At 42.7% G+C, this 13,388-nt stretch overlaps 1 protein-coding gene across 2 annotated transcripts in view; it reads left to right on the plus strand.

Moving 5' to 3' along the window:
• The window catches only part of YJU2 (YJU2 splicing factor homolog), a 215,851-nt gene that overhangs the window by 50,868 nt on the left and 151,595 nt on the right, over positions 1-13,388 (plus strand). For both annotated transcript variants that reach the window (XM_083179324.1, XM_083179323.1), the window contains exon 4: positions 8,095-8,229. In XM_083179324.1, the coding sequence (XP_083035450.1) occupies positions 8,095-8,229 (135 nt within the window). The remainder of the gene's footprint in view (positions 1-8,094; positions 8,230-13,388) is intronic.

A 13,388-nucleotide genomic window follows, 5' to 3' on the forward strand; every position in this document is an offset into this window, starting at 1 on the left:
AGGGGTGCAGCTGCTATGGGGCCCAGAGCTGAAAGGGGCCCATCTTTGCTTTCTAACTAATATGTTTTACATACATTTATCACCATAGGGGGCCCTTACAAACTTTTGCTATGGGGCCTACGAATATCTAGGTATGCCTCTGGTAATAAGCACTACGTTGTACATTTTTGGCGCATACTGTCCCTATTTTTAGTTTGTCTGGCTCCTACACTTTCATCCTGGCTCCTAGATTTTAAAGATATTTGTCAAGCCCTGTGTTAAGTGTTCCCAGGTAACCATATCAAAGGCTTTCTCTGCATCCAGAGAAAGCACTGCTTTTTATCCGATCCCGGGTGCAATCTCACCCATTCCATTACCGTCAACAATTTTCTTATATTTACCACTGATTGTCGTCCCCAGATAAATCCTGACTGATCCTGATGTATTATAGAGGGTAAAATTACCTTAAGTCTGTCGGATATAATTTTTGTTAATATTTTGTAGTCCGTATTCAATAGTGACATTGGCCTATAAGAGCTAGGTTGTTCTGGGTCTCTTCCCTGTTTAAATAAAACTTGAATAGTAGCTGAATTGAAATATAGTGGAAGTGCTTTACCTGTTAATATTAAATTATACACTTTTGCCAACTTACTGCTAATTTTAGGGGCCAAAATTTTATAATATTCATTGGATAACCCATCAGGTCCTGGGGACTTGCCTAATTTTCCTATCTAGATACGATATCCTATTTTGTTTCGATAAGTTTCTTTTATATTCTTGATAGGATTCAATGCCTCTTGCGCCTCTACATATGTGTTCTCCATTGTCTTTTCCCTCGACCTACAGTACGACTGCAATTGGCCTCTAATTACTAATTTAGACGCCTGCCAAAATATCAATGGGTCCCTCTCCCCCATGTCTATATTATTTTTTGTATATTCCTCCCACATTAACTCCAACTCTTGTTGGAATTTAATTGAGTTTGGCAGGTAAGATTGGAAAAACCATTGTCTAATCGGCCCTTTATACGCTTTTTGAACTATTTTTATCCAACATATAGTGCATGATCGGATAGCGAAATAGATTCTATGTTAGTGTCAATTACTCTAGAAAATAATTGTTTCGATATCAATAAATAGTCTATTCTAGACAATGTACTGTACCATGTGCTGCCGAGAGACATGTATACTCCCGCTCTGTTGGGAAGCATGCTCTCCACGTATCCACCATTTGCATTTTTTGAATCACCCATCCTATAATTCCTTTCCCCTCCTTGCTCCTTCTTTTCGATGGCGAATTTCTATCTAATGTTGGGGAAGCTACCAAATTATAGTCCCCTCCCATTATTATCGAATCCATAGGGTACGAATATAATTTATTCATTAATGGCACAAAAAATTATTTTGCCTTTGAGTTTGGCGCATATAAATTACATAAGGTATATCTTACCCCTCCAATCGTAACATCTGCAATAATATATCTACCCTGGGGGTTGGCATCTACTGCATGTACTGTGGTATCTAGAGGTTGTCTCACCAATATTACCGCTCCCCTCGACTTAGATGTATAATATGTTGATGCTATAACTTTCTGTTTCATTATGTTTAAATTGAGTATCTCCGGGGGTTAGAGGTGTGTCGCTTGCAAAAAAACTACGTCTAAACGTATTTTATTTAAGTATATCAATATCTTTTTTATCTTCGCAGGGGTATTTATCCCTCCCACATTCAGGGTTCCTAATTTTAAGCCAATTTTGATACTTTAGGTGATAAATCTATCCGGTTTGGCCATAGGTCTTGCATATAACACTTGACACAACACTCTACAAAAAAAAATTATCATACATTCACAAAAAACACATAAAACCATATTTCTTGAAATATGAAGACAATAACATCAACATCATCAGGGGTTCAAAACTTCCCCCGTGAATCATTGTTGTTCCTTCTGGACTTCCTCTTATCCCACTTTCAGCCTTTCGACTGACTAAAATATTTTCACTCTCATCTTCCGGGATCTCCCCTAGCCTGCCCCAGCTCTTTCTCCTTCGTTTATATCTATCTATCTATACGTTTGAGTTACCCTGACACTTTCAATGTCAAATACTGAGTACCCCCTCTTATTATCTTCATTCATATATACATAATTCTTCTGCATATCTTTTAGGGTGCCTTTGCAGTCCTGGGCCCACCCTTTTAAGTCCCCTTTGCTTTTTTCCCTTAATGGCTCTGGGCTGCATAGGCGACCCCTCTTAAGTGTTAGCATGTAGGGCCCGTCATCCCTGTGCAACACTTTTCTTATATTGACATAGAAATACACTTTATATATACCCCTCTTTTTTTTTTCTCTCTTTGGGGGTACATCCCTTCTCCCTCCTCACCCGGTGTCCCTATTTCTATAATTCTATTGAACATTTCCATAAACAGCCCCTCCCCTACTGGATTTTTCTAAGCAGACTTTTTATTCCCTTTTTCCAATTCTTACTCAACCTGTCTCCTCCCCAGGTCTTAACTAACAACGTTCTTATTTACACATTTAAACAACGCTATTTCCAAGGATACAGGTAAAGTCCCCAAATGAGGCCACTTTTTCTCTTAGAAATCTCTCCGCTTCCCTCACATTAGTGAATTCCTTCGTGGTCTCATCTAGAAACAGCCTCAACCTTGCTGGGAATATTAAAGCAAATTTTACATTGGCTTTAAATAATTTAGCACACAGCGGAGAAAATTCCCTGCGTGCCCTAGACACTTCTGCAGAAAAGTCTTGAAATAAAAAAATGTTCGCTCCCTTCCAAGTCAGGTCCCTAATTTTCCTTGATGCCATCCAAATCGCTTCTTTATGCTGATAGTTCAAACATTTGAAAATAACTACTCTTGGCCTCCCTTCTGAGGACTTATGCACAGGTCCCAACCGATGGGCTCTCTCAACTATCATGTCTTTGCATTCTGCTGCTATTGTAGCATCTCTGGTAGGGATTGTTGTATGAAATGAAACAAATCGGGCCCCTTTATATCTTCATCCAGACTGACTATCCGGAGATTATTTCTCCTGGCCCTATTTTCCAAATTGTCAATCTTGGCCTGCATCAAATCAACTGTTTTCTGCATTGTGGCAGTAGATTGCTTTACCGTGGCCATATCTGTAAAGAGCTCTCCTACTCTGCCGTCAGTCTCCCGCTGCTCTTTTACTATTTGTTGCAGCTCCTCTTTCAACTCTTGTATGGCCGTTGAGAATTTAGAGGCCTGCATTTCCATTAAAGGGCCCCTTGGTCAATTGTATGGCTTTGACCACTTCTCCGTATGTTACCGGGGGGTCTTCTGTGATATGTCTAGTTGTAGTTTGGAACCTGGTGTCTCCTTTGCTACTGCCATTTTAGGTTCCACCACTTTCTTAATCCTATTACTTCTCGGCATCTGTGGGGACAGGTACCTATACATACGGTGCAGGCCTACTGTTTCTTAACAGCAGCTGCCTTGTGCAGACCTTATTACCTAATCTCCCACTGTTATAACACTCAGATTATGTCCCAGTACTCAACAGTTCCAGTGGTAATTTAGTAATGACAATACCAATACAGGTCTCAGTTCATTTGCTTCAAATTATCTTCCCAACACTCTGCTGGAATTTTTAAATACAATACTGCGGGAGTCACTCTGCCAGACTACTCAGGGAATTTTTATATCCAGACCTCATTCAAATTAGTAAGACAGTACCTCTCAAGTCCAGGTCACACTTCTTATATACGACTGCCGGCTTAATCCTCTGCGCTGTTTTATTTCTTCTGGCTCTATCAGCCTGCGTTGTTCTTTGAGGAGATATCTGGCCGTGTTGCAGTGGGCAATCTCCCAACCACCGCTGTATCACTTCCTCAGCGCTGCCTCGCTTTTTTCTGTCTCGGTCATTAACGGTCTGCCTCCCTCCCAGAGACAGCCGTCCGTGTTGCTGTACACAGCTTCCCGGCCGTCACTTCATCGCTTCTTGGTGCCTTACAGCCCGCTCGGTCACGCCGCTCCTCAGCGCTCCACAGCGCCTCCCATCCACCGCTCTGTCAGTCACCGGCCGCCGCTGCGTCTCCTCCTCTGCGCCTTGGATCAAGACCCAGCTAGCCGTATGACGCTGCTCCATCGCGTCTCCCGGCCACCACAACGTCACCACCGCGTCCCTCTTCAGCGACCCGGATCCGAGCTCGCGCTTCCCTCTATTCCCGGGCTCTCTTTCTCGCGGCTCCGTCAGTCGGTCTCCTCTCCGCCTCTCTGCCCTTCTTTGCTGCATCGGGCTGGGGCTAGATTCTTTCGGTCTTCAGGGTAAGCTCACTTCTTACTGCAACGGAGCTCTCCCTCGCCTGTCCGCTCACATGTGAGCCGGATCCGGAAGTCCGCCGGTATTTTTTTTAATTGTATTTATGAATGTGCTGTGTGGCTCTGAGGGGTTTGCGGGGGTCGATGTTGAAAGAATTATTTTATGCGCATGGTTCTGTCGAAGCGATGTTGGTCTATTTTCCATTCCAGGTCGTTATGATGTTGAGTGGGCACAAAAGAAAGTCCTTTTTGTAACAGTGTTGTTTGGGATGTGGATAGTACTTTGGATGATAAATTGTAGACTATGTTCCCCATTTGTTTAGTGGTGGCTTATTGTATTCTTTGGGTCTGCCCCCCCCCCTACGTGAGGGACGGGACCAGTTCCTCCGGCTTTGCCCCTGTTGACTCAGCCTAAAGGGACGGCAGTGTGCGGGCTGGTTTCATCTGAGTCATATACAGCAAAGTCGCTATCGCTGTTAGATCTAGCCGGGCCACGTTACTGTCCTCGCTTTTGTCTCCAATTGTACCTTCTTTGCGAAGTATTCCGGGGTTCAGTTCCCTGCAACCACCTGTATACCCGCATATCTTCTTAATCCGTTTGAACTGTTACAAGTTTGGATTTATTAAATTGTTCTAGTTCTATACGATACTGTGTGCATTGTGCTTCTAATTTGTCCAGTGCTGCTTTATGTTTTTTGTCCTCTAGTACAGGTTTAAACAGGGTTTTGATAGACTCGATTTTCTGTCTTGTATTTGAGAGATTTTTACCTGACTCCTCGATGACGAGGAGCATTAAATCGGTGCTATATTTGTTAAGGATAGAAATCCATTTTGTGCAGAATTCTGCACTATTTCTACCTATAGTGGGGACATTTCTGACCTGGAATCCCCGAGGTAATAATTAGACAATGATGTCCCGTGTAGAAGGTAATCGATTTCTTTACGTTTTAATGTGTACATTTGCTGTACATATTCATCGATGGTGCAGGAGTTGACAAGTGAATTGGGATCTTCCTCAACTAGCACATTCTGTGCCTCTGATTCTGTATAGGTGAAAGTCTCTGCCAGATGAGATTGTAAATCCGCAAAGGAAAATGGAGTGTTCGTGTCCTCCATTTGGAAATATCCACCGTATGCAGACCAACTTTCAAGTGCAAAGTGCAATAAAGTGCAGTGCTTTTGAGTGAGGGGGTAAGAACAGTTACAGCCACAGTCCAGCACAAGTTATATGTCAAAGGTAATCAGCTTTTTAATAACCAAACAGTATGTATATCCGGTGCCACAATCCTGTGTGGGACATGAACTCATGTACTGTACCAACAATAGATATATACAACGATTTGGCACTCTGAAGGATCCAGGCAGCTTCCGTGATGCCCTACCAAATGAGTAGATACAAAACAGTTACTTGTCTCGGTGACAAAGTGAGTCGGCACTCAACGGGATTCAAACAAAAAAATTTGTATTTAGTGTAGCAAATACAGTACAATGTGCTCCAGCAGAGTCATCAACGTTTCATGGCCCCAACGGCCCTTTCGTCAGAATGTGGGCTGCAGGGTGAGGTGTACAGGTGCCAGGACAGTGTGGTGTGTGTGCGGTCTTACCTGACTTAAGTAGCGTGGATACCAGAGGTGTGTCGCAGGTGCTGCTCCGTCCCACGCCACGGTCCCGCCGGCGTGCGCTCAACTTCCGGGTTCCGTCGCGTCACTTGCACTGCGCTTCCGGCTTCCGTGACACGCACTGTAATCCGTGTTTGCGGTTCACCAGGCGGTATCTCAGTGGGGGGGGAGGGGGGGCGGGTTTACAGCTGCTGTGAAGTGATGATAGCAAAGAGAAAAGTAAACAACTCTGTAGGTCTTTGCATATGTGCATAAACTGAATCAAAGACAGTGAATGGTACAGGTATATAGCAAATCCTATATCTTTGTCTAATCCCATATATTTTGATTCACAGACTATAATTAGCCTCAATAGAGCACACAAAATATTCTAAATAAACTTCCATTAGACATTAGAATGGGGGGTATACTCAAGATTGGAAACTCAGAGTAGAAATAGGCGCCCTGTGGGGTGTGCCGCTAAGCTGCTCCTACTTGAGGGGTGTAAAGCCCTCTTGTGGATACAAAAGTGGGAAAAAAAGGTGGAGCGCTAAATGGATCAATTGGATATCACAATTTTAATGTATATAAAATATTATTTAAAAACCAAGCAAAATATAGAAAGACAATAACATTAATGTCAATGACAAAAAACAATAAAAAATATAATAAATATAAATAGGACAAGGAAGACAATACTTATGTCTCTGCGTAGCTGCCTTTGTGTCCCTTGGAATAAGGGGGGCTTTTTACTCTCCGGGTAGTGCACTACCGAAATGGTGGTTGGCAAGTTGCCGTCCTAGATGGTATTAGGAGACGCTGGAGGATGATCTGGTTCCCAAGATTGGGGTCCTCACTAGGTTGCGCTGATCCCAGAAATAAATGAATGCTGTGGTCAATTTTCTCGCTGGAGGAAGATCTGAATACCTTCTGGATGAAGGGTCCTCACGATGGTGATCGAAACATGTTAGGCAGCACTTGCTTTTACTAAACAAGGACTGGGAAGAATCTCTGACTCTGCCTACTGCCCCCCCCCCCCCCCATCTGGTACTCTCCTGGAAGCTTTCCCTTTCATTGCCACCCTCCGGATCCCAGCTCTATTCCTATCCCCAACTGGGAGTCATCAACCTGCATTCTGTGGATATCCAATATCGCACCATCGTGAGGACCCTTCATCCAGAAGGTATTCAGATCTTCCTCCAGCGAGAAAATTGACCACAGCATTCATTTATTTCTGGGATCAGCGCAACCTAGTGAGGACCCCAATCTTGGGAACCAGATCATCCTCCAGCGTCTCCTAATACCATCTAGGACGGCAACTTGCTAACCACCATTTCGGTAGTGCACTACCCGGAGAGTAAAAAGCCCCCCTTATTCCAAGGGACACAAAGGCAGCTACGCAGAGACATAAGTATTGTCTTCCTTGTCCTATTTATATTTATTATATTTTTTATTGTTTTTTGTCATTGACATTAATGTTATTGTCTTTCTATATTTTGCTTGTTTTTTAAATAATATTTTATATACATTAAAATTGTGATATCCAATTGATCCATTTAGCGCTCCACCTTTTTTTCCCACTCCATTAGACATTGTAGTGGGGTAATGGCACATTGCACCAAATGCAGTAGACCCACATTCAAATGTCTTAATCCAGTATACCACCTTATTTTTAAAAGTTTAAAATTAAGTGGTTATAACATTATTTGTAAAACATGTTCAGTTGATTTGGCTAAAACACAAATGGGGAAATTTACTAAAATGTGTATTCTACTTCACATGTGATGGTGCTATGGGCAACCAATCAGAATCTACTTATTTATTTAGCACCCTCTAGAACAGTGGTTCCCAACCCTGGTCCTCAAGTACCCCCAACAGTGCACGTTTTCCAGGTCACCCGGCAGGTGCACTCATTATTCAGGCCATTTGAAATGAAAAGATCCACAGGTGGAGCTAATTATAGCACTTGTGATTCTGTGTGGAGACCTGCAAAACATGCACTGTTGGGGGTACTTGAGGACCAGGGTTGGGAACAACTGCTCTAGAAGATAGTAGACAGGATCTGATTGGTTGCCCATAGCAACATCACATGTGAAGTAGAATACACATCTTAGTAAATTTCCCCCAATATAGTTTATTGTTTTAATTATTGCATTATTATGTCAGTTTTTATGTTTTTTTTTATTTTATAATTTTATATTTATATAATCTTTCAACAGACTGATCCAGAGAATACAGACTATACTATGGAGCTTGGAGCTACACGCAATTTCCAAGCAGAAAAGCTTATTGAAGAAGAGGAGAAGAAGTTTCAGAAGGAACGTGAAGATGAAGAACTCAATAATCCTATGAAGGTACAAAAAAATCTGCAAAACACATGCTTGCAATGTCTTTATTGAAGGATTTTGGATAGAATATTGAAAGAGATTCTGGATCAGAACTCTGTAAGAAATATATAAATATATATCTACATATATAGAAGTTCAAGACTGCCGGCACTCAAAACAAATATAAACAATGGGCCCCGGTGCCCATAAGAGCAATAAATACCAAATACTGGCACTCAGGAGGCAAGATCATCTAATTAATAAACGATGTGTATTGCATAGCTGTGCAATACACATCCTTTATTAATTAGATGATCTTGCCTCCTGAGTGCCATTATTTGGATTCGGTGTGTATATATATATATATATATATATATATATATATATATATATATATATATATATATATATATATATATATATATACATATATATATATATATATATACACATATATACTTGGGTTCTGGCACACACAATCCACTTTTAGTCGTCCGCTGGGGTGCAAAGCATCTCACGCTGGGATCCCAAGAACAGGGGGTATTGGAACAGGAGTGTTTACTCTGCACCCTAGACGTTAATTCGTTATATACAATCATTCCCCACAGCGCAGGAATGGAGGTGGTTAAAGCTGCAATGATTGAGGGTCCCTACACAGGTCCACCCATAGAGTACATGATAGGATTGTTAGAGCTTGTCTTAAAATACAATCACTTTCTCTATCAGGACGACTACTATGTACAATTGGCAGGGACTACTATGGGGTCCAATGTGGCCCCTGCCTTTGCAAATTTGTTCATGCACCAATATGAACAAAAGTATGTTTTTCCGCTTTACTCAGAGAAGCTAAAATATTATAAAAGATACATAGACAATGTGTTTCTAATCTGGCTAGGGGATGAAATGGTTACCTCTTTGAATGCATTACCCTCTCCAGTACGATTTACATTTGCTGTTGATGTATTTTCCATGCATTTTTTGGATATCATGGTAAAGAGACAAGGTCCCTGTCTGGGCTATACGCTATATAAAAAACCCACAGATAGGAACACTTTGCTGTGGGTCACGAGCCACCACCCGGACTAGCTGAAGTCAAACCTACCCAATTCACAGTTCCTAAGGGTTATGCGAAATAACTCAGACACAGAGGCAAGAGAGATGCAAATCTCTGAATGTGCACGACGATTCCAAGAGAGGGGGTACAGTATTAATATTATTGAGAAGAGCCTCACCAAAGCTCGGAAAAAGTTCATGCACCAGACTCTGCAAAATAACTCTGACAAGATGTCACGAATGATAGTTAATATCCAGTGTGACACCAACATTGGAGCCACACAGAGAATCATCAAGGACCAATGGTCTATAATTACCAATAATGACCAAGCCTTTAAAAAAAATGGGGACAGCACCCCCCTTGATCAGTGTTTCGAGAGGACAGAATTTGCAGAACTACCTGCTAAGACCAAATATGAAGCCAGCGAAGGAGAAGAAGGATATATGGCTATCCAAGAAAAATGGCTGTTACAAGTGCCTGGGCTGTGCCACCTGCCGAGCACTCATCACAGGAACATACTTTTGTCATCCACCTAATGGTAATAAAATCTACCTTAAACATCGCCTCTACTGTCAACTGGACCACATTATATATCTGCCCTTGTGGCTTGATGTACGTGGGAAAAACAATCAGGACATTAAGAGAAAGAATCAACCAGCACAGGTCATCCATTTGATTGGCATATTCCACTGGCACAACAGATAAACCTGTAGCGGCGCATTTTGTTGATAAAGGACACCAGCTTGCTACACTATGATATATGGCTATTGGCTGGGTCCCACCATCACTGAGAGGTGGAGACAGAGGCCTGATGCTTCTCAAAAGAGAGGCGCTATGGATCCACAGACTGGATACGGTGAGCCCTAGGGGCCTCAATGATAAAACCCATATGAATATTTTCCTGTGAACTATTACTACCTTGATGAAGTAATAAGTAGTCTAATATAATTGGACCTGAGCTATGAGCCTTATTCGGCCAAGTGGATGGTATGTCCAAGTGGATGGTGGCTTAACCGCATGAACTATCCCCTTTGGCCGAAGGTATAATTATAATGGTTTTAAAAATGTGTGTATATGTTGTATGTCGTGTTTATAATGTATCTACCATTGTGAGACCTGGGTACTTTGATGCCATAAGGATAACAATTTTTTAGTGACCTTATAAGCTAGTAATGATTTATAGCTACTTTGCTGCTTCGCACCATTAGTGCATTTAGCTCAATATGTCCATTAGAGTGTGGCCGGTTATTTTATACAGTGTACCAGTATTAATATGTTAAGTGCAGCCAATAACCACAGGCGGTGACACACTAATATAGGTGTTTACTCCTGTATAACAACAGCAATGTGATATGTAAATAATATGCAGGCTATTGATGATCCAGCACGCGCCACCATGGCAACGCTGGGGACGCGACGCTGTGCTGGAGATTAATTGTTGGGAGGTGGGGTTGTGGAATATACACACACCACGGCCAACCAATGATAGGTGTCCTATGGCTATGACACTGGTGGTCAGTACGTGATACGTGAGCCTGTGATGCCGCAGCGCGCGATACCATGACAACGCTGGTAGCGCGACGCTGAATCTAAGGCTATCAGCTGGGAGGCAGTGATGTGGAATACACACCGACACCAGCCAATGATAGGCGCCTTAGACTGATGACGGTGCTGGTCCCGTTCAGGACATCCGGTTATGCGTTCCAGCTGTATGGAACGCACGCCGGATTGCATGTGCTGTTATGGGTGAGTGCTGTATAATTTATACATTGTTTTTTTCACGCCGCAGCTGTGGTTATTGGAAAGCTACTCTGGGGATTATTTATATCCCAGTAAGTGTTTAAGGAATTGGTTATTTGTGTATAGGCCTGACACTGACCGGTAATTACAAGCACTTCCTGGCATCAAGGTACTTAAGGGGCACAGCTGATCAGTGTGATAGATCTTCTGATGCTGTGGAGACATCTGAGAGTGTGGTCTTGACAAAGGGCCTTGTATGGCTCGAAACGTCGACATGACTGTTTAGTCCTTTGGTGATGTATTAAAAAACTTTTAACTGCAGAAGTGCTGGAAGTCTGGTGAGTGCTCTTATTTGGACTTTGACTATATATATATATATATATATATATATATATATATATATATATATATATATATATATTCCATTGACAAAAAACCTTACGGTTTCACATGTCCCATTAAGGCTTCTTACACATGATCTCGCATTTCTGAAACCTGTTGTAACTCTTCCACTCAAACGCCAAAAAGCAATGAAATTCCGTTCATTAAGGCTGACGCCTTAATGGACGTGTTCCTTGCGCAATACAGATATGGTTCGCCATCACAGCCTGTGGGTAAGTGCAGATTCAGCACTCTCACAGAGTGAGATTGCTGTCACTCACACAATGGTGGAGCTGCTAATTCACAGATTTGTGTGCTCATTGGAATACACACATGCAGTCTATGCAACTGAAGGTCTGAGCAGTAAACAGAGCCGAGAGGATGGGGTAAAAGTGGTGTTGATTGGGGTCGGAGGCAGTGTGGTGCGGATGGGGAGGAATAGAAATGCGTAGATGGTAGGAAGGCTAAGCAGCACTGACGGGTGACTAACGAAGCAGATGGAAAACAGTGGCACAGATTGGGGAAGGTAAGACAGAGTGATGCGATTGGGTGGGAAACAGAGGAGCAGTTGGAGGAAAGAGCACTGATGGGGGAGGGGGTTTGGAGCAAAGGGGATAAAAGGAAAACAGAGCAGTACAGATGGAGAGGGGAGACAGCAGTACAGATGGAAGGACACTGTCATGGATGAGGCAGGCAGAGCAGCCTGGATGAAGGGGGAGACAGAGTATCACTAATAGAGGTGAAGCCAGTGGCACAGATAGAAGAAAACAGTGGCATCTGTGTGGAAAGACAGGGCAGGGCAGATGGGAAAAGACACATTGGTGCAGATGAGGTAATACACACAGCAGTAGGTATCGGGGAAGACAGAGCAGCCTGAAGGCGTATAGGAGAAGAAAGTGTAGATGCATAGTAGTTGGGAGTATTCTAGTTTTTGCAATTATGAAAGATGTTTCTGGTAACTGTATGTGAATACTAAATGAAATGGATATATGTAGTGAGTGTGAAAGATGTTGGACCCTCAGTGGGATAGTTCTAGTAATAGTGTTTATTCTAGCACTCGCCATCTTTGAAAGCCCATACAGTTCCTCTACCCTGTCTGGGGTGTTGCTGTTTGCTGTAGTGTTTCTAGCACAGGTCTGGTTTGCAGTGCTGATATACACATCACACTGTGCTAGAAGCACTACAGCAGACAGCTACACCCCAGGCAGGGAAGAGGAAATGCATGGGTTTTCAAAGATGGCGGGTGCTAGAATGAACACTATAGTAACTCAGTGGTATAGACAGTGTTAGATGATTGGGGGTACCTATTAGGATGAGTGCGCCACATAACTGCTCAGACCTTCAGTTGCATAGACTGCATGTGTGTATTCCAATGAGCACACAAATCTGTGAATTAGCAGCTCCACCATTGTGTGAGTGACAGCAATCTCACTCTGTGAGAGTGCTGAATCTGCACTTACCCACAGGCTGTGATGGCGTACCATATCTGTATTGCGCAAGGAACACGTCCATTAAGGCGTCAGCCTTAATGATTGGAATTTCATTGCTTTTTGGCGTTTGAGTGGAAGAGTTACAACAGGTTTCAGAAATGCGAGATCATGTGTAAGAAGCCTTAATGGGACATGTGAAACCGTAATGTTTTTTGTCAATGGAATTTCATAGCTTTTTTTCAATTTATTTTTTTAATTCAGAAATCTAAAATTTCACTGTAAGAATAAACATTGGATGTATTTAAATGTTTAATGATAACACACCCCTGGCAATGAGCATTACCCCTGGCCACAAGAATTACAAACTCCTGGCATTGAGTATGACACCTGTGAAACCCCTGTCAACAGGCAAGACATCCATCCCATGAAACCCCTGGCAATAAGCAGGACACCCAGAGTGTAGAAGCTTACTATAGGGCATTGAAGGAGGACAATGTACACACGAGGTACACATAGGGGGGCACAGCTTACGCATGAGGGGCACATCGTACACACGGGGGGCACTGGGGGTCAGCGTACAC

The sequence above is a fragment of the Crinia signifera genome, chromosome 1, assembly GCF_055691185.1.
Source record: "Crinia signifera chromosome 1, ASM5569118v1, whole genome shotgun sequence".
Classification (NCBI taxonomy): Eukaryota; Metazoa; Chordata; class Amphibia; order Anura; family Myobatrachidae; genus Crinia; species Crinia signifera.